This window comes from Macrotis lagotis, chromosome X (assembly GCF_037893015.1).
Source record: "Macrotis lagotis isolate mMagLag1 chromosome X, bilby.v1.9.chrom.fasta, whole genome shotgun sequence".
Taxonomy (NCBI): Eukaryota; Metazoa; Chordata; class Mammalia; order Peramelemorphia; family Peramelidae; genus Macrotis; species Macrotis lagotis.
Window position 1 is genome coordinate 626,127,195 of NC_133666.1, and position 21,872 is coordinate 626,149,066.

Here is a 21,872-nt window from a genome sequence, read left to right on the forward strand (position 1 = left end):
AGTTTTGATGTACAACTATAGATAACATAACATAAATTCAATCTAGCTCATGCTACTTATTGAAACAAAAATATCATTTAAGAATCAATATTTATGTAAGGAAAAAAAGTTGTAGAGGTCTAGATATTATTGTGTTTCATATAGCACTACTGTCCTCTATTGCTCAGAATATTCACCTTTAGTAAAACTTTAATAATAATTAAAATTTGTAAAACACTTTCCTCACAATAATTCTATAAATCAGACAATGTAAGTATTGTTACCACTTTAAAGAGAGCTAAACTGAGTCTTAGATTAAGTGACTTGCTCTAAGGGTCACAGCACTAGTGACAGACACTTTTAGACACAGAATACATAATTCTACATACAGCATATCTCCTCTGTGTAGGGAGATTATACCCAGTGAGATCAACAGTTTCTGTGTAGAGGTCTCTGCTATGTAAAGTAGTAGTGAGAAAGATGGGGAATTTCATTGATTCTCATGCTCCCAGCCATGCCCATTGTCTCATCTCTTTCCGTACATGGTCTTAGGTTCACCACATGCCTTTGTAGGCTTCTTTCAAATATCCATGAAAACTGGTGGATGGCTCTCTGTTTTAAGCAGATCTAAAAAATAGCCTAGGAATTAAACATTACACATAGCAGTTGGGGACAGAACCTCACCTTTTCCAACTAAAGGACACTGTAAAGAAGCATAATAAAAGTGGATGACTTTAGAACATGTTTTTCATTGAAACTCAGAATTCAGTAAAATGCAACTGTGGGCATACCAGAACATTGTCTTTTGTTTTGGGGGGGGGGGTGATTAGAATTGGTGAATTTGAATATACTTTTCCCATACTCATACTAATTATCCCTAAGTGTCTAGTCTCATTGTCAAAATGAGAATGACAGATTGAACAGAACCAGAACTAAGAGCAATAGGAGATGTTACAGAGAGGCAGATTTTGATTGAATGTATGGAAAAACTTCCCAATAATCAGTGCTAACTACAAGTGGAATGAGCTGCCTCCTGAATCATAATTCTCTCATTAACAAAAGTTCTTCAATGGAGAAACTGTAGAGGAGAATCCTGCTCAAGGACAGTTGGAGATCTCAACCATCTTGGAGAGGCTATGATTAGAAAGTAGAACCAGTCTTCCTTGAACTAGGGTAACCCATGGAACCGCTCTCCTCCATGCTGCCTCCTCAGAGCATTTCTTTAAAGATTATTTTTGGGTATGATGGGTTCTTCTTGTCATTTCCCCCCTGTTATCTAGCATTTTCAGTGACAAATATTGATAGGACACTTTACTGTGTAGATAAATGTGCTCTAGAGTGTTATATGGTGTCTGTCCTTGTGGGATGAGCATACTAGAAAGAAATAATTCCAGCAAGTAGACTTTAAGGGAGACATTGCTATGGCTGTAGGAGCAGTTATACATTGGGAATTGGAAAGTGGGGATTTTTAGACAAATAACCTTCCCCTTTGTGAGCCTTAGATTCCATGTGAGTACATAGTTATAATGGGCATAAGTAAGATCAAGACCAAGGTTCAAGAACTGGCATAAGCATTATTGAAAAAATAGCAATTATCAGAAAAGGAAAGGGAGGTCTCATAGCAAAGAACATGGTGATGCCCACAAAATGCAATGAAACCAAATTGTCTGAATTATTTAGGAGTTCTTCTGAAACCCAGGGAATGAGAAAGCACAGAAGTTCAGTCTATATTGTGCTGGTTAAGGGGCACAACTCCCTTCAAATACACATCTGTTCATTCAACATCATTTATTAAGTATGTACTAGGACTGGCTAAAAATCCAGAACAAAAAGTCAGCTTCTACCTTCAAGGAGCCTGTTGGATAGAGAGGAAAACATGCACAGATAAAAAAAGAAAATATGTAGAGGTGGGGGGATGAGGAGCACATGTAATGTGGTAGGAAAGGCATTAAAAACTGGGAGAAATTAGCAAAGGCTGCTGGAGAGTGGCTCTTACAACCTGGTATTCTCTGAGTCAGAGATGAGATAAGGGAATCCATACTGGAGATGGAGGTGGGAAGGAGCAGGGAGCAGAATTAGTAGGTGCCACATCTGGTTAGAACTAATTAATCTGGTCAGAACACTGAGTGAAGAAACCTAGAAACACGACTGGGTCAGGTCACAAAGGATTTTAGACAAAGGAATTAATAGTCTTTATTTTCCAAACAAAAAAGAGCCCCTAAAAAAAATAAAAAATAAAAAAAGAGCCCCTCAAGTTAAGTACATAAGATCATGCTTTACATTAAGAATATCATCAGTTTGACAGCTGTCAAGGATAAATAGAAGAGGGGAAAGAGTAGAGGCAGGGAAACTAGTTAGAATTCTGACAATTGCCGTGATCCAGTCAGGACGTGGCCAGTGCATGAACTCTGGGTGGTGATTGTGTGAGCATAGAAAAGGAGACCAATGCAAGAAACTCTGTAGGGGTGCAAAGGAGCCAAATTGTCACCTGATCAGATTAGAGGAGGGATAAGAGTCTAGGGTCATCCTTATGATGTAAACTAGAAGGAAGCAGATGGCAGGAAGTTGGAAAGATGGGATGTCTTAAGGGAAAAGATGAAATGCTCTTTTTTGGAAGCATTGAATTTGAGACAGATGCCCTTAGGCTATGCAGTGAGTGGTGCAAGACTAGAATTAGGGAGAGAGAGAGAGAGAGAGAGAGAGAGAGAGAGAGAGAGAGAGAGAGAGAGAGAGAGAGATCTGTGTATAGAGAGGACAGCTTACTTACCCATGGGTTTACACTCCCCATCTACAGTTGTGGAGATGAGAATCCTGGCACTCCTTTCCTCTCCAACCTGTGAAGCCTGGACTGGGAGTCTTATCGGCCTGATTTCAGTCCCAGGTCTTCCATTACCATTCTGTTGAGGAAAAGGACCTTCCCTTTTTTAAGCTCTTTTTCTTCCTCTGTACAGTGAGGGAATTGTACTAGATATTAACTTTTGAGGGTCTTTCCAGCTCTTGATCTGTTCTCCTAGAAGCCCCTCACCATTACCATCCCTAATGTAGACTGAATTTAGAAGATACCATTCAGTCTCATGAGAAATTTCTACATGATAAGACTACTTGGAAATAGCTAACATCTAGTATATTTTCACTGTTGTATTTTCAATTTCTGAGAACTTCCCTTTGAAGTACTAGGCAGCCCCTCAAGGCAAGGGATAGGAGGTGCTGGGAATGGGAAAACAGCATTGCTTCATCATTAATGAATGAGTGGCAGAAATAGTTTGGGGCTAAAATATCTTTACAAAGGAGGAATTCAAATTAGATCTGAAAAGGTGGTTAAGATTTGGTGTCAAGAATTAGTTCAACTAAGGACCCACATACACCATGCAAGGTCAGGCACCAAAAGATGGAGAGGTGTCAACCCCCCAAGGTGGTGTGAATGTCAGAGCCATCAAGAGGAGGGTCAGAGCCAGCCTCTGGCCCCAAGACCAGGAGCCAGTCACTTCAACTGGGAGTTTTAAGTTGGTTCCATAGTTTTAGAAAGAAATCTAGAGTATGGTATGCATGGAGTAATGTACATAAAGCGCCACATTTTGTTATTTAGTTATTATTCTTGGTCTCACCTTTTTTGATGGAATTTAAATAAAAAGGATCCTAGAACAAATTGCTCTCCCTCTCTGGTTCTTTTGAATTTTTGTTCAGATGTACTTTTAGTGAAGGCATCCTCAGTATGGCATTAGCAGCAGGAAAGACAGTGAGGATGAGACACACCCCATCTTATCTACCTCTATCTCTAGGTTTTGAAAACCTCTTGTTTTAAGGAACTTGGAGAGAGCCTAATGGAGTGTGATGACATCTGTCTTAAAAATTGTTCCATAAGTGTTCTCTCCAGGTGACTGTGGGCAATAGTTCTGAAACAGGGTGACTCTGGGCAGAAAAAAATACTGTAATTTTATCCTTTTTTCCTGTATTGAGACAAATGTTATAATCCTTATCATTTTTTGTTTTGTTATAGTGCTTTCCTTACCAGTAAACCCCTATAAACAAAGAATGTACTTAGTAAATAGGCATTCTTTTAAAATCATTAATCTTTTAAAGCTGTTAAACCTTCCCTATTCTTATACTGACTCCTGTATTAGTCTGCTAGGTAATACTATCTAAACTAGGGTCTCCAGGTTGCCTCACCAGGACCTCCTACTTAAACATCATACATAAATTCCTCAAAGCTACCTTGTGTTTACGAAGTCCCAATCAAGGGGTATCTTAACCTTAATTTAAGAATTTAGGGTAAATCCTGATATGCTCAGGAACACAATCTTTTGGTGTGCTTTGATCCAGTCAGTTCTGCCCATAACTCTACCTGATCCCTCCCCAAATAGTTTCTTTAAGCTGCTGGATCCATGTTGATCTTAACCCAGCCACCCAGCTTGTAACTGTTTTTTCTTCACTTAAATTTTACCATCTTAAAAACTCATTCTCTTTACCTTACCATGTCCATGAAGGACTCTGTGAATTGATTTATAACTATTTGCAGTTATCTGTGAACTGAAATTTATCCTTTTTCTTAGCTTTTGAGTTTTGTGATTTCTTCACCGATAAACAAAACCCTCTCAGATCCTAACAAGCCTCTTCTTCCAAGCAGTTCTCCCAGCTTCAAATCCATTTTGATAATAGAGCACAGTATGATATATTGTTGACTTCTCTAGGTTATTTTGAGATCCACGTTTGTACTATGGAAAATATTCATCGGTAGTGCCAGATAGCTTCTGATATCTAATTCTAGCCATCTAGTCACATTTTTCTATGTATCTAGTAGGTAAAAGGTGCAAAATTTTTACAGCCAGTGGTGATGTATTATACTGTCTCCACCTTTTCCTTACATAATATGTGCTATTATTATTACTACTATTACACAAGTAGTACTTCAGCCTATGTTAGAAAGGGACCATTTTGTTTTTTTATAGAATCAGTTTTTTTTTTAAGATTTTTTGCAAGGCAATGGGGTTAAGTGGCTTGCCCAAGGCCTCACAGCTAGGTAATTAAGTGTCTGAGGCCAGATTTGAACTCAAGTACTCCTTACTCCAGGCCTGGTGCTTTATCCACTGCATCACCTAGCCACCCCCATTTCGTTTTTTTCATATCGACTTTGGTTCTGCCCACTGATTGCTTGACACAATTGTGGGAATCCTTTATTGCCAGATTAAGGGACCAGGAATCTATCAAAGGTGTTTGAGAAGGGAGTGGCCTGGACAGAGGGGATTTAGGAAGATTGGTAGTATGTTGTAATCACTCATTTTTGTTCCTTTGGATTATATGAGTGTTGAAAGTTTTCCCTCAGGGAAGGGCTTAGAGAAAGGACTTAATGGATTACTTATGTGGATGACTCCATGAGCTCATCAGTGTGGGTACCTTCCTCTCAGGGTCTCTATTCTTCCATGCCTCTTCATCATGTGTTATTTTTATCCATACCTTTGTATAATTACTTCGTAAGGATCTACTTCCTCTGGTTCTTTTGATATTTCCTAGATACCAACATAGCACTTGGGTTGTCCATCTGTCCATCTTTGCTAAATGGCTGTCCCTCTGCCTTTTCTGGTTATACCTCCAGTTTAACTTGTCAGGAAACTGTCCATGTGGTATACCTCAATTTATCCATTACTTTATCAGCTATCCTGAGAATCCAGTTTGAGTATCAGGTCAATAAAACAAGTTACCAGTAGTTAGATTCAAGTTTACTACAACCTTTGTGATTCTTGCTACTGTCTCCCCCCTTTCCTATTATATGGCTGTCACGACAGAAGCAGAAGGGAGAACCAAAAGGTTGAACTTCTGTTGGAAGAATTGTTCTGCCAAACTCCTAGTAACAAGCCACCCTACCTTTAGTGGGTGTGGTCTTCAGGCAGTAGCCCTGTGTCTCTGCCTTTGCTTGAAGGCTTTTTCAGCTGGTTCTATTATCCTGTAGTCCCTTGGGGGTCCACCTTTGAGAAAGAGAGGGTAACCTTTTTTTTTTTGTCAAGGTTGTGGGTTAAGTGACTTGCCCAAGTTCACACAGCTAGGTAATTAAGTGTCTGAACTCATGTCCTCCTGACTCCAGGGTTGGTGCTCTATCCACTGTGCCACCTGGCTGCCCCAAGAGAGGGTAATCTTGAAGTACCACAATGAAGCATGTGAGGAAGAAACCTTGTCTGGCAATTCTAGGAATCTTCCTGGTCTTCTTGTTTGTCCTCATGTTGATTGGTTTCTGGGCAGGCTTATATTTTCAGTCTCAGTCCTGTTGTTTCCTACATGGACAATATAGATGTGAAGTCCCAAGAACTGCAGGGGCGAGAGATAACTTCAGGATCTCTGATTCCCTTCCTCTGAATAGTTCTGTTCCTGAGTCACTCATATCCCTTATACACCTTAGTGTCTTAGTTAAATGAGTTAAAAAAAAAAGTCCATTGTGATAGTTACCTTTCTGATTCCAATCCTCTCTTAACTTAGCTGGTTCTCAGATAACATAGGGCCCATTACCTAGCCCATGCATGCTATCTACCCAGGGCTTCTCTGCCTGATCTTAGAGGATCCAAGAGAGGAAGAAGAAGGGGGGAAATGTAATGTTTATTCTTTCCTACCCATGATAAATAAAGCCTTTTAGATGACATATTGTGGTTTACTGCTTTGAGTGTGGAAAGGCCAGGTATATACTCTTGGAAGAGGCAGATTTCAATGACAGATTTTGTCTTCTCTGAATATTATCTTCTTTTCTGTATCCTGAAAACAGACAGTGGTGTGTGCTGTCACATGCACCTTTAGGGGGTGCTGTGGTCCACTTTCTTGACTCATGAGCCTCGTCCACTTGCCTTCCCTTGAGCTAGGAATTGATGGGGAGATGGATTCCTAAAGACAGACAGCAGCAGCAAAAGCCAGTGTCATTACCTCCATTTTTACAGCTGACATTGAGGTTCAGGAAGAGGAAATACCTTGCCCTTGGTGCCATAGCTAGCAGCTCCTTGAAATAGGGTGGGGGTGCTACCTTCCTCCATGCAGGACCTATAGAGATTAGGAACCAGGAGCTTCCTACCCTGCCCTGCCCTGCACAACATAGGCTGTGCAGAGAAGCATCAGAGCAAGTCTTAAGGGGGTAGAGTTGAAAAGAAGTTGAAAACAGCTACTTCCTGAGCCTGTGACCTGGAAATCCACATAGATCCTGAAAGTGCCCTTCGCTATTGGAAGGTAAGATTTTACATTTATCTGAATTCAGAATCATCCAATTCTATCTTAACCCATTTATACAACCTGTTCTTACTGATCTGATGTTTTACAGCAAATCTGTCTCCCTCTATAGCCCACCTGCCTACCTCCTTTGTAGCAAGGCTGGGGCCTAGGGACCAGAGGTCACTCTGAGCAATGTTCTCTGAGGTAGTGTCAGTAGCAGTCCACTAAACTGCTCTTTGTTTTTGTTTCTTATTTCTCCCTGCAGCAGAGTGACGAACAGTGTGTAATGTGTAGAAGCTTCTCCACACTAGCCCAAAACAACATGACTAACCTAGCTGTTCAACTATGGAAGAACCATTTCCAAATGCACCATATTGTTAACAAGGCCAGACTTGTCATCCTCTGTAAGAAATGTTCTACAAGTAATAAAAAAAATCCAAAAGTGAAAAGGACATCAATGAAGTTCAATCTGTTCTAATTCTCCTCCTATCTCCTGTGACATCAGCATCATCTTCACCAGACAGCTACAACCAGTCAGGAGGAGTCATGGCAGCTGCCCTCCTTTGAAGGCAGGGTCCCCCTCTTCTTCCTCGGGGATCCAGCAGTCCTTTGGTCTGAACTTCTGTAAGAGTCATACTGTCTGCTCGAAAACCTTTGTCAGCAACTGGAAATGCACTAAATAATTTTTAAATGACTGAGCCCAGAAGGTGGCATTCTCCAACCAAATATCATTCAGAGGGGAAGCATGAACCTTCCTAAGGCAATAGGAAGTAAAGGCAGACTGCTTATGGACAAACCCTGGGAGAAAGAAGCCAGAGTGTTTCAGGAACAAGCGAGTCTTTTTTTTTCCCCCATGGGGGGAATATGACAGGATATGGGAGGAAATTGGTCTTCTACTAGACCCAAGGCCTTGAGGAAGCTCTGCCTTGGTACCTGAAGATGCAGGAAATGTAAAACAGGACAAGGTCTCTGGATGGAGGGAAACCTGTTATGACCACAGCAGCTGTCCTTGTGGCATGAGAGTCAGAAAGGTGACAGCTGAGCAAAGGAGTGTGGAGGTGTGGGACGCCTGCTTTTTCTATGGTTCCTAACTCAGAAGCAGGCAGGAAAGAGGACAAGCTCACACCAGCCAAATGACAGGACAGTCCAGTAGGCAGAGAGGCACTGGGGAAGGTTACAAGTCTTTTAAGAAGTAATTCATCATTGAGCATATGAAAGTATCCTAAAGCATAAGGAATGCTCCACCTCAAGAGGTTCAGCCACAGAGCTCCCTGCTTTGTCTAAAGCAGGGGCTGCTTCTGCATCTGATGATGTCCTCTGGCCAGAGCTCAGACAAAAGCGACTGCTTGTAAAGGATTTAAGACATGACCCAAGTGAAAAAGAGAAGACTTGGGTCTGCATTCTGTTCTTGAACTTAATGGTGATGTTCCTGAGGTCTTCACTGAATTTCTTCAAATTCTCCAATTTTATTATCAAGAGAAGAGCCTCCTTAGACCTTGACAACTTGAAGGGCACATGAAGAGATCTCCTTGTCAGACATTTTAGTTTGCAAATGAGGACCTTCAGCCTCAGACTGGACTGGCTGGGATTCACTTACAATAGCACTCATGCTCCTTAACTTCCTTGGACTGAAGATTCAAGGAAGAAATGTAGGTATGTGAACCTTAAAGCATTATAAATGTAAGTTATTTCAATGTATGTACAAAAGACAATTGCGTGAAAGAATCTATTACGAAATGGAAAGGATTTTGTTAACCTGCTGCTGTAAATGGTACATGAACTTAATGGACAATGTTGTTGCATTATAAAGAATGAAGAATGTGAATAATTTGGAGAAACACAGAAATAATTACGTGAACCTGATTTAGATTAAAGAGAGTGGACCCAGGAGAGCAATGTACACAGTGACTACAGCCATGTGAATGATGAACATTCTGGAAGGCATCCAAATCCAGAACCACCTGCACTGACAGCCCACATTGATGCCCTCTGACTGAAGCTCAGACTCTTGCTCTGCCAGGAAATAGTTCACCACTGGCACGGGATGGACATCCTCAGACCACTAGACACATCACTAGATTGGGCAGTGTGATTGGACTGTGGTTTTTTGTTGTTGGGTTTTTTTTTTAATCTCTCCTTTAGAAGAGATGGTTCTACATGGAGGGAGGGATATTGGTGGGGAATAAGTGTTATATACAAACAAATTACATCCCCCAAAACCATTTTTATTATTTTGTGAAGAAATATGAAGGTTTTTATTGTCAGCACAAGCTGTTGTAAATCTCATTTCCAAGATTTGGAAGCAGTAAGAAAGGACAGTACATTTCAGTTAAATCATCATTTCAAAGAGACTTTATATCATTTAATTCATGTTCCTCACATCCCAGAGGAAGAAACTGAGGTCCAAAGAAAAGAGATAAAGAGTGCAGGGTCAAAGCAGTAAACCAACCCTTCGCCTGTGTTCCTTCTGCTCTGTTGTGGGACTCACACTTGGGTCATTCAGTCTTAGTACAGTGATCAGAGTTAGGCTGAGTCAGGAAAACCTGTGTTCAGGTGTGTGACACTGGACAAGTCACTTAACTCAGACTGTTTTCCCATCTGCCAATTGAGACCATATTTACCCCATGTGTTTGTTGTGAGGCTGAAAAATGAATTAAAATATGTATACCACCATAGGAACCTAAAAGCATGGCTGCTGTTTTATTTGAAAAGGACTATTTTACAGATAAGGGAAACTGAGGTTAGGAAAAGGTATTAGATTTTGTAAAAAGCCATACTTCTTCAGCTAGTTGTTCCAGGAATATTCCTTGGGATAGTGTGTATGAGCAGAACCTTTGTACTAATTGTAGTTTACAATTCTTGTTTCTCACCTGCTACTGACCCATGAAAGCAATTTGCCTGTGTTGGGAAAGTAAGTTCCTCTTAAGTCAAGAAATAAAAACACCAAAGAGTAGAGGAATTTGCTCAAACTGAACAGAACTTCAATTCACGGAAGTCCAGGGAGCTCATACACATGAAGTTCCCGAAGTATCTGAGACTGGCATCTCATCCTGTGACTCTGAGGAGCCTGGGTGTGATCCTGGCGTTTGGAGAGTTAGTGTTATTAAGAAACTCCATGTCTTTTGTGGAACTGAGTGCTCACTCTTTACCTGCCTGCTGCTGGACAGTACCTAATTCCCTTAGGACATGAAACTTCTTTGCTTTATTCTGATGGTCTCCTGTGTTCCTTGTTGTTTGCCTGCTTCTCCTAAACTGGCAGAAACTGCAAGATATTCCTTGGGAGTCTAGCTACTGGTACCTCTATTTGTAACAAAAAATAAAAATATTCAAAAGTTAAACGAATTTCTAAGTTTGTACTTTTTGTCTGAACAAACTATGTTTTTTATTTTAACATTCTAATCTTAAAATAAACTCTTCCTGAATTGCCTAAAGTCAGATCTGTGAGGGGAAACTAATATATCCAAATGTACTTTTTCTCACTTTTCCCACCCTGTGGCCCATCTCATTCTCTTTTCTCCTAATGTCTTTAGAATGTTTGGACAGGTCTCAGGTTTCTACCGTTTTCTCTTCCCTGGTTTAGTGCTGCTATTCAGTTAGTCCAGGTCCAAAGATTCCCTTCCTTTTTTAGTTCACACAGGCTACACCCTGCAAGTGAAAGGGTGAAATTTCTAGTGTTGTAGTCATCCTTATGTTTGTGGAGCTTTTGCTGGGGAGGGAGGGGAGCCTGACTTTTGGGGTGGGTGCCTGGCTGAGCCGGTAGTTCATGCCTGGTGGGTATGTGTCCCCTTGTTTTGTAGTAGTAGTGGACGCCAGCTGAGTGAGGTGTTTATTCAACTTCCTTCCCGCAAAGAGCTGCCAGAATACTACGAGCTAATCCGAAAACCTGTGGATTTCAAGAAAATAAAGGTAACATTGCCTTAGAGATGAAGCTGAGGAACGGGGAGAAACTAGGTGGCGCAGTGGATAAAGCATCGGCCCTGGAGTCAGGAGTACCTGGGTTCAAATCTGGTCTCAGACACTTAATAATTACCTAGCTGTGTGGCCTTGGGCAAGCCACTTAACCCCATTTGCCTTGCAAAAAACAAAAACAAAAAGAAGAGAATAGTAGAAGAAATTAAGAGGGGTAAAAAATGAAAAGCAGAAATCCCCCCCCAAAAAAACAAAAAAATCACCTAGAAAACAGATGAAGCAGGGGAAGAGAGATTTCTTCTATGTGGGCTAGAAGCCCTCAGCCCTGTCTTACTAATGAAACATTTTAAAAAGGTCCTGTGGGATATCATCCCCACTCTTGTCCTCTAGACTTGTTCCTGCTGCTTGTAAACCTTAATTTCTTGGGTAATGCAAGGTCATTTTGGAGGCAAAGACCCCAATGGGTCTGACTTGAATGAAGATTTGCATTTTCCCATGGTCAACAGTCACCACATATACTAATATTTAAAGTGCTTGATTGAGATCCATTTAAATCCTATTGAAATAGTGGCATGAGCTGAAAAAGCAGGACAGTTATCTTTTAATGGAGTCAGTTGTATATGGGACAATCTTTGGGGGAAAGGTGGTTTTCTGTAGTTTTCTTTATTTATTTTGTACTAACTCCTGACCTTCTTCCTTCTTCACTCCCTTTTGCTAGGAACGGATCCGGAACCACAAGTACCGCAGCCTCAATGACCTAGAGAAAGATGTGATGTTGCTCTGTCAGAATGCCCAGACCTTTAACCTGGAAGGCTCACTGGTAAGGACCAAACCCTGCCAGAGCCCTTTTCCACTCTCCCATTTCAGATGCCAAAACTGCTTTACTCCCTTCCTCTGCCAACCATTGAGACCAACCATGGAAGTATTTTTAACACCTCTCTTTGTTTTCCTAGTCATCATCAGGGTTTATGTATGCCCAAGAGAGGGGACCACATCCATGAAATCTAGGCCATTTCTCACTTTCAGAAAATAGCTCTCATACTACTGCAGTACCTCCCTTCACATAGTGGATGTGCTTCTAAATAGCCACCTTACTATCAGATATGCCCACATATAATATGAGAACTCTCCTTAAACATGTTTTCCCCCTCTCCCATGAAGCAAAGAAGGAAGAGGATCAGGAGTCCCCAACACCATCATGTTGATAGTTATCATAAATCTGTCTAGATTTGTATATAACAAGTTTGTTCAGGTTCAGGCTCACTGTCTTCCCCTAGATCTATGAAGACTCAATCGTCCTTCAGTCTGTTTTCACCAGTGTGAGACAGAAAATTGAGAAAGAGGATGATAGCGAAGGAGAAGAAAGTGAAGAGGAGGAAGAAGGAGAAGAAGAAGGCTCTGAATCTGAATGTAAGTCTTTTCTGATACTTTCTGGGATCTACTGGTGACAGCTTCCTAACCAGAAACCTTTTATCACCCCTGGACAAATGGAAACCCCAGAGAGACCAGTCTGGCAAAAAGTTTGTGTTTGTACAGGAATGAGCTACGTTAGATTATGTCTCCTGTGAAACCAGCTTATGGGGAAGTTAATCACCTTTCCTCTTTGCCTTGATGTAGATGACTACTGATACTGATGTTGGGGACCTGGGGAGGTTACCTGGGGTGCCATGTGTCTCAGACCCATTTGGTACTACCTTAGGTAGGTGATGCAAAAAGAGGAAGCAAATTTATTTATAAAGTAATTTTATTCCCTGATTTCTGGGATGCAGAGATAGTTAAAAGCTGGGAAAGACATGAAAACAAGATGTATTTGGGTTACTTAAAAGCCTTTAACTAATTTCATCCCTCTGGTCCTCCTTAGAGACTAGCAATTAGCCCTACAATCTCATTTCCTATCTATTCTTTTTCAGCTCGCTCTGTCAAAGTGAAGATTAAGCTTGGTCGAAAAGAGAAAGCACAAGACCGGCTAAAGGGTCGGAGACGTACAAGCAGAGGTTCCCGAGCCAAACCAGTAGTGAGTGATGATGACAGTGAAGAAGAACAGGAGGAGGTAAAGTCAAGAGGGTCACATGTGGGGAAAATCTTCTTTCTTGAAGGGAAAATTAAGGTTCAAGTCCAGTCTAGCCATGAGGTACAAAGAGCAAAGAGCCAGGAATGTCAGCCAGATACACTTGGGTAATGCTCTTGAAAAAGCTTTTCTTTTCAACTACACCTTTTTAAACTTTTCAGGACACTTAGACCTTTCTTTGACTTTATAAGCAAGTAAACTGAGGACTAGGAAGTATAAATTAATTTCCCCAAGACCATGCACAGGTAATAAGAGACAGAGATGGAAAGTAAATGCTGGTCTTAAATCATTTTTAACTTGGTTAAAAGTCAAGTACCTAAAATTTAAACAGATTCCCTTCCCCTCCCAGCTCCTTGACAAAATTATTATATGTAAGAACCTGGACCAGACCCTGGTATGTTCCTAATAGGGGCTTTGTTTATCAAAAACAAGAACTTTCACATTCTATAGTGTATGGTCTTGGAGCTAGAAAGATCCTTGGATATTTTCAAAGGGCCCCAGCCCTCACTGTCCAGCTGTCCCTGGGATGTGAAGCAGCAGCAGAGCTGCAGGAGCTCCTGTGACTGGAGCCCAGGATGGCCACACTGAGCCCAGAGCTCCATGACTAGGAGAAGCCAGGGTCTCTCCCAGTTGAGAGCCATGCTTTTAGGGGAGGAGGTGACAGTCCAGTCCTCTTGTATGAGTTTGAGCATAATGTTATTATCTTCCCCATTTCTCCCTTACTTGCCAGACAGTGTGCATACACATATAAAGAATGCAGTAGGGGTGGCTCGGTGGCACAGTGGATAGAGCACTGGCCCTGGAGTCAAGAGGACCTGAGTTCAAATGTGGCCTCAGACACATAATAATTACCTAGCTGTGTGGCCTTGGGCGAGTCACTTAACCAGTGCCTTGAACAAAAAAAAATGCAGTAGTTCCCATTTCCCAGATGATGGAATATCCCAAATTGCCATTTTAGGATAGCTCATCCTAGCTCCTTTCTGCCAAAGTTGGGTTGATGTCAACATCTAGTTTTTCTCCTTGATTTATTCTTAGTTCCTGCAGGGTAAGCTTCCTACCTTTCCACTGTTCCAAGCTAAGATTTCCTGTTATGTCTTCCTGGTTTTCATTGTCCATGTTGATAATGTGATTACATACAAATGGTCTTTAAAATCCAAATTTTTTTGCGTTTTAAAATACTTAAAATACAAACCTTAAGAGCCAATCTGTGGTTATACCTTAAAGCTCAGCCATTTTTTTAGTTTAACCTCTGTATTTCTACCTCCTGTGAATATAAACATTTAATCTGATGGACCAGAAATGCCACTGGTGTGCAAGGCCACCTCCATGTGTAAAATCTTATGTAATAACCTGAGACAATCACCTCAGGACACCTGAGATCAAACATGCATTTGATTCTGGTTCCCAGGAGAGGTGGAAGCCTCCCCTTAATCAGGGAGTGAGCTAAGTGTTTCCTAGCATCAGATCTTGATAGTGACAGAGAATTGAAGCTATCAGGACACACTGACAAGAGCACACCAACTGCTTCCCAGCAAGGTGACCTGGAGCACCTTCCTCCTCTCTGGGCCTCATCAGGAAAATGAGGATGTGGGATTAGGTGATCTTCAAGTCCCTTGGAAGTAGAGGAATGTTGGGGTGTCTGAGCAGCTCCCGTGAGGGTTCCACCTTTGTGTCTCCCTGATGACATGCTCACCCAGCCTTTTTTGTGCCCCATTTTCTAGGATCGCTCAGGAAGTGGCAGTGAAGAAGACTAACCCGGACATTCCATGGTGTAGACCCCGAGGGCCCCTCTTCCTTTAGCGTAACGGGTAGCAACACATGATGTAGTAGGAGACTTCAGTAAACTGTATACAAATCTTCCATATTTATACTGCAGAGATGTAGGACTGTTGTGTCTTGCCTTGTCCTGACATCAGTAGCGTTTGTAACAGCATTAACTGTTTCAAAAGGAAAAAATGAATTATGAATTGGGGAACACTTGATATCTATTTTTTCTTTTCTGGCAGTACTGTTTCAGTCGCAGTATTGAATCACTGTAGTTTAAACTGTGGATGCATGTGTGTAGCCGTCCACTACTAGTACTGTATTTTATTCAACAGGTCAAAGTCACCAGGTGCCACCTGTCCACTGGAGACACTGGCCCTAGTGAGTGTGTGTGTGTCAGCGTCACTGGATTTCAGACAGTAATAAATTAAACAACAAAGACTCTCTCTGGTGGACTTATTCTCTTCACAATATTTATGTCTGGCAGTCTTTTCTGTAACTCCACATTTCTGGTGATTTACAAAAACCTTCCCATCCACCCTGCTCCCCAATCCCCAGCCTGCTTTCTCACCATGCTTCCTGAGGTCTTGGACACAAGCTTGGAGGGAGACTCCCTGCCTGGCCAGGACTGCTAGCCCTGCCTTTGGGGTTGGCTTCTCCAAAGAAGAGGATAGGATCTAGACCAACATTTGTTGAATGAGAATCCTCTCGAGTCTCCATTTGACCACGCAGGTGACTATTCTGTGTCCAAAGGCAGGGACCTTCAATCCAAAGTCCTGGTCACTTGGGCCTTTCCCTGGGTAGAGAAGCAGCTTCTTAGGATCACTCCTCACTCTCCAGCCATTGTGTACCTACCAACCTTAGGTGTGGGGAATCATAAGATCAAAGATGTCGACTTCAGAAGTCATGGGGCCCAGTGGAGCTTCATCTGAGTGTACATTTTCTTAACTTGCTCTAGATTCAACATCCTTTAAGATCCTGCAACCCCATCCAGATATATTAACCCAGGATACTTCTTCACACTCCACATTGGTGGTGAAAAATGGGACTGTCCTTGGCATGTTCCCTCCATTGCCCCTTTTGTAATAATGGCCAAAGTGGGGCAATGTTTTTTTGGGACTGCAGAGCTGCTAGAGTAGAAGCAAGGGTAGTGCCAGGCCCTGGGTGTTTGGGTTAGAAAGGATGGCTGTGTGGGTCAGAATGGAGGGGTTTGATTTAGGCAGGTGGGCGGGGCTAACACCAGCTAAAATCATCCTCTCCTTTCTCAATCACCAGAACAAGTTGTGGGGACAATTCTCTCTGAGGGTTCTCACATATTGGCCTTTTCTGAACTGAATCCCCTCACCCCTGTCAAAGTAGCTGAAGTGAAGACCTCAAATGAATCCTAGATTCTAGAACCACAGCTGAGAACCAATCTAGACCAGCATTTTGTTCTCTCCTCCATCACTCCCCTCACCCCAGTGTTGAGTCACAGCTGGCTTTAGTTTAGGGTCCTTGTTCTTTAGGAAGAAGAGCAGGAAGGTGACTGTTCTTGTTTATTCAGAGGAGGGTGCCCAGAACAGGGAGGAAAACTTGAAACCAGATCTTCCAAGGATCTGTTGGAGGAAAGTGAGAATGTTCATACTAAAGGAGGGCGCAGAAGCAAGGAATCTAAGTGAAGGACTGAAGCAGGAGATCTGGGTTTTGGGCCTGATGGATACCTGTGCCCTATGAATCAAATGTAGAAAAGTGATAAATGCATGACCTCACAAGGTTGTATAGAATGTACTTGGCTATAAATGTGAACTCTGATCATTTACCATAGTGTCTGGCACATAGTAACCACCTACCTCCCTTCTATTGACAATCATTTTTATCCAGTAATTGTCATACCCACTTGAAAAATAGCTGATCCCCCATCCTTTCTCACCCCACACACCCCAAGGTGGGAACCACTAGAACCATCCACAAGGTATACATGGGTTTTCTTTGTTGGCTGATGATGGCACCCTTCACAACACTTTTTAAAAGTTTTTATTTAAGTCAATGGGGTTAAGTGGCCCAAGGCCACACAGCTAGGTAATTATTGTCTGAGGCTGAGTTTGAACCCAGGTCCTCCTGATTCCAGGGCCAGTGCTCTATCCACTGCGCCACATAGCGGCCCCAACACTTTTGATGTTCACCTCTGATGTTTCTTGATGTGGGGTGTAGCATTATGACTCCCAAACTCTTAAACTCAGAAGGTAGCCATCTAGTCTAGAAACATCCATCTGGAGATTACTGTTTGGTCACCTGTGCTCAGGGAAAGAAACTTAAGTCGAAAATATTGTCAGGGGGGCAGCTAGGTGGCACAGTAGATAAAGTACAGGCTCTGGAGTCAGGAGTACCCTGAGTTCAAATCTGGTCTCAGACACTTAATAATTACCTAGCTGTGTGGACTTGGGCAAGCTACTTAACCCCATTTGCCTTGCAAAAAAACCATAAAAAAATATTGTCAGGGAGTTGAAGTATTATCTCCAGGTCACCTAGATAATCACATGTTGTTTGTTTCCATGTACATAAAGTCAACATAGCTGATCCCAGAGAGGAGTTGATTTTGGCTCTGCTTCATCATAGCATTAGAAACCACTACTCTCCATTCCCAGCTCAGAGTGAATAGGTTTTTTTTTTTCTGACTCAGTCACCAAGTGGAGAATATAAGGGAGTTAGACTTAGCTCAGTTTCCCCCAAATGTTAGATTCTCACAAACTTGCCTTCTGGTAATAATCCTAAGGAAGGTAGCTTCCTCATATTTTTCCCATATCAGCCTTCAAAACTCCTTAAGTCTCTTTCTAAGCATCCTCTGGCACATCCTCATCTATATCCTTTTTCAAATATAGCTCCAAACATGACCTCATATGGGTCCATTATTCATTTGGGACAATATACTTCTAGTAATGCCAATAAGTATGCAAAGGCAGATTCTTAGTATTGGGATTAGAAGACACTTGAAAGCTTATTTAACAGAAAAGGAAACCAGGTCTTTACACAATGAGGGAAAATAACCCATTAATGACAAAACTGAAAGTGAATTGTCACCAGCTTAGAAAGGGCCTTAATTGGTAACCCAAGGGAATACCATTCATATTAAAGACTGACACAGGCAGTCATACAGAAAGGTCCCCTTTCCAAAGGTCTGCAAGGCCAGATGTGAGAGGTAGTTACAGTATTGTGGTCAATTCTTGGATGAGGTGGGAGGACTCTTTTGGACTTTAAATTCTCACTGGAGGACATGAACTGAAATCTTTAAATGTCAACAGCCCCCGTTCAGTGGTGCTGGGCACCTATAACTCCTTTTCAGAGGAACACACAAGGTGTACTCTGGACACAAATAGATGACACAGCCAAGGTTTCTGGATGTACCTCCTGGCCAGGGGTACCATATTAACTCCTCTGGGGTCTGTTCTGCAGGGTCATGATGGTATTTTAATGCCCTGGTTCTGTTAGTAATGGAGCAAAGCAGATACTGGGACAGATGCTTGGCTGAACTATGAGCTCTCTGGGCTTGCTTTCCTTTTTTTTGTTTAATTCAATTTTTTTTAGGTGTTTTTTTTTTGTAAGCCAAATGGAGTTAAGTGGCTTGCCCAAGGCCACACAGCTAGGTAATTATTAAGTGGCTTAGACTGGATTTGAACCCAGGTCCTGACTCCAGGGCTGGTGCTTTTTCCACTACGCCACCTAGCTACCCCGAAATTCAATTAAATTTTCATCTTTTATTTTCCCAATTACATGTAAAGATAATTTCAACACTAATTTTTTGTGAAGTTTTGAGTTCCACATTTTTCTCACTCCATCCCTTTCCTCCCCTTCACAGAGAACAATCTAAGTTATTCGTGTATAACTATGTTAAATACAGTTCTGTATTAAGCATGTTGAAAAAGAAGAATCAAAACCAAAAGAGGAAAAACCCAAAAAAAGCAAAAAAGCCCTTTTTAATTTAAAATAGTAAACTTTGGTCTGCATTCAGACTCCATAGTTTATTCTCTGGATGTGGATATTTTCCATTATAACTCCTTTAGAATTGTCTTTGATTATTCTGATGCAGAAAAGAGCAATTTCATCATATTTGATCATCATACAGTGTTGCTGTTATTGTGTGCAATGTTCTGGTTCTGGTCACTTCACTCAGCAAGGATTCATAAAAGTCTCTCCAGGTTGTTCTTACTGAACAATAGTGCCCCCATCACATTCATATACCACAATTTGTTCAGCCATTCCCCAATTGATGAGTATCCCCTCAATTTCCAATTCTTTGCCTCTATGAAAAGAGCTGCTATAAATATTTTTGTGCCTGTGGATTTTTTACCCTTTCTTATATAATCTCTTTGAGAAACAGACCTAGTAGTGGTATTGCTGGATTGAAGGATATCAACAGTTTTATTGCCCTTTGGCCATAGTTCCAAATTGCTCTCCAGGTTGGATCAATTCACAATTCTACCAACAATGCATCAGTGTCCCAGTTTTCCCACATCCCCTCCAACAATGATCATCATTTCCCTTTTTTGTCATATGGGCCAACGTGATAAGTGTGAGGTGATACATCAGAGTTGTTTTAATTTGCATTTTTCTCATCAGTAATGATTTGGAACATTTTTTTCATATGACTAGATTAATTTCTTCATCTTTGAATTGCCTTTCTATATCCTTTGAAAATTTATCAATTGGGGAATGACGTACACTTATGTAAAAATTATTTCCTACCTTGTTGCATTTCTTTTTATCCTAGTTGCATTGGTTTTATTTATGTAAAAGTTTTTTAATGTAATATAATCAAAACTATCCATTTTGCATTTTATGTTTTGTTTCTCTTCTTTGATGATAAACTCCTCCCTTTCCATACATCTGACTGATGAACTATTCCTTATTCTCCCAACTGGTTGATGATAATCACCTTTTATGTCTAAATCTTATACCCTTTTCAGTGTTATCTTGGTATATATGAATGTGAGATACTGGTCCATGCTGTTTCTGCCATGGGCTCAGGACCAGTTTTTTCTGTGGGCTTTCTTTACTGGTTCTGCCTCAGATTTCTGAACCCTTTTTTCTACCTGGTTTACCACCTTAGAAAGTCCTCATCAGTCATCTCTCACCTAATACTTCTCTGTGACCCCTGTGCCCTCCCTTCTTTCCCCTTTTCCCACATCCTCCTCTCTCTTCTCTGTCTCTTCCTGCCTCCCCTTCTTTCCTGACTCAGAATTCCAGTCTCCAAACTAGAAAGGACTTAAGGGGCATCCAATCCAATCTAAAAATGACCAAGAATCACCTCAACATCCCTAACAAAGGACTACTACCTGAAGGGGAACTCATTTCACCAAAGGCCACATTAAAGTATTGACCTCTTTAGGGAGGCTAGTGGATAGAGCACCTGCCCTGGAGTCAGGAGTACCTGAATTCAAATCAGGTCTCAGACACTTAATAATTGTTTAGCTGTGTGGCCTTGGGCAAGCCACTTAGCCCCATTGCCTTGCAAAAACCTAAAAAAAAAATTTACCTCGGGGTTGGAGCCAAGATGGCAACAGGAACAGATCCTGCCTTAGGCACTCTCTCATAAAACTCATAAGCTAAGGACTCTAAATTTTCGATAGACAGAACCCACAGAGGGACCCAGTGAGGCAGTTCTCCCACTCAAGGTAACCTGGAAAAGAGCAGAAAGGCTCTGCTGGGGCGGCTTGGAGTCAGGAGTACCTGGGTTCAAATCCGGTCTCAGACACTTAATAATTACCTAGCTGTGTGGCCTTGGGCAAGCCACTTAACCCCATTTGCCTTGCAAAAACCTTTAAAAAAAAAAGGCTCTGCTCCCCAGGTTGGAGGGGCAGCTGCCAGAGCAAAAGAACTTCAGCTTCCTGGAGGCAGCCCCAGGGCTCTGGAAGACATGGCGGGGGAGGCTCCTGAGCTACACCATGGGGAGCACCAGGCACAAATTGGGGGAATAGGGGGGAGGGGGACCTCTGCCAGAGCAAGCACGTGAAGCCCAGCCCTCAGGGTACACAGCCAGCAGCATGGCAAGCTGAGTTCTAGGAAACAGAAGCTGGCGGAGCCGGTAAGCAGGAGCCTCCAGGGCATGAACCCATTGAACCTAGTGAGGGAGTGAAGAGAGATAGACTGCTGAGTCCTGTCCCTGGAACAGGACTCTGGGGTTCTGACACATTCAGATCCTGGTCACAGTCTAGGCTCCCCCATAGAACAGCAGGGCCCCCACCACCACAGCCCCGTGGCAGAGGGGGGTGCATATGGTCATTCACAGACCAGGAGGGAGGACAGAGCTTCACACACTGAGACCCTTGTGGCAGTGTCCCAAAAGCTCAGGAAGCACCTCAAAACCTGGCCCAGACTGGGAAAATGAGCAAGCAGAGAAAAAAGAGGAAGACCATTGAGAAATACTTTGCCTATAAGCCCGAGAAGGATGAAAATACTCAGTCTGAAGATGAGGAAGCACAAGCTCCTGCATCGAAAGACTCCAAGAAAAACAGAAATTGGGCTCAGGCTATGACAGAGCTCAAAAAAGACTTTGAAAATCAAATGAGGGAGTTAGAAGAAAAACTGGGAAAAGAAATGACGGAGATGCAGGAAAAACATGAAAATGATGTCAGCAGCCTAGTCAAGGAAATCCAAAAAAATGCTGAAGAAAATAGCATGCTAAAAACCAGCTTAGGTCAAATGGATAAAACAGTTCAAAATGCTATTGAGAAGAATGCTTTGAAAAGCAAAATTGGGGGGCGGCTAGGTGGCGCAGTGGATAAAGCACCGGCCCTGGAGTCAGGAGTACTTGGGTTCAAATCCGGTCTCAGACACTTAATAATTATCTAGCTGTGTGGCCTTGGGCAAGCCACTTAACCCCATTTGCCTTATAAAAACCTAAAAAAAAAAAGCAAAATTGGCCAGATGGAAAAAGAGATAAGAAAACTCTCTGAGGAAAACAACCTTCAGACAAAGAATAGAATTCAGGGAGATTGAT

General features: G+C 42.0%; 1 protein-coding gene across 6 annotated transcripts in view; it reads left to right on the forward strand.

Annotated features, from left to right (window-relative positions):
• Positions 1-15,345, forward strand: part of SMARCA4 (SWI/SNF related BAF chromatin remodeling complex subunit ATPase 4) — a 112,077-nt gene extending 96,732 nt beyond the window's left edge. For 5 of the 6 annotated variants that reach the window (XM_074203418.1, XM_074203420.1, XM_074203421.1 and 2 more), the window contains 5 exons: positions 10,956-11,064; positions 11,786-11,887; positions 12,345-12,477; positions 12,978-13,117; positions 14,857-15,345. In XM_074203418.1, coding sequence (XP_074059519.1) covers positions 10,956-11,064; positions 11,786-11,887; positions 12,345-12,477; positions 12,978-13,117; positions 14,857-14,889 — 517 coding nt within the window. In that variant the 3' untranslated portion in view covers positions 14,890-15,345. The remainder of the gene's footprint in view (positions 1-10,955; positions 11,065-11,785; positions 11,888-12,344; positions 12,478-12,977; positions 13,118-14,856) is intronic. The other variant, XM_074203423.1, reaches the window with a different exon arrangement.
• The last annotated feature ends 6,527 nt before the right edge of the window (positions 15,346-21,872 follow it).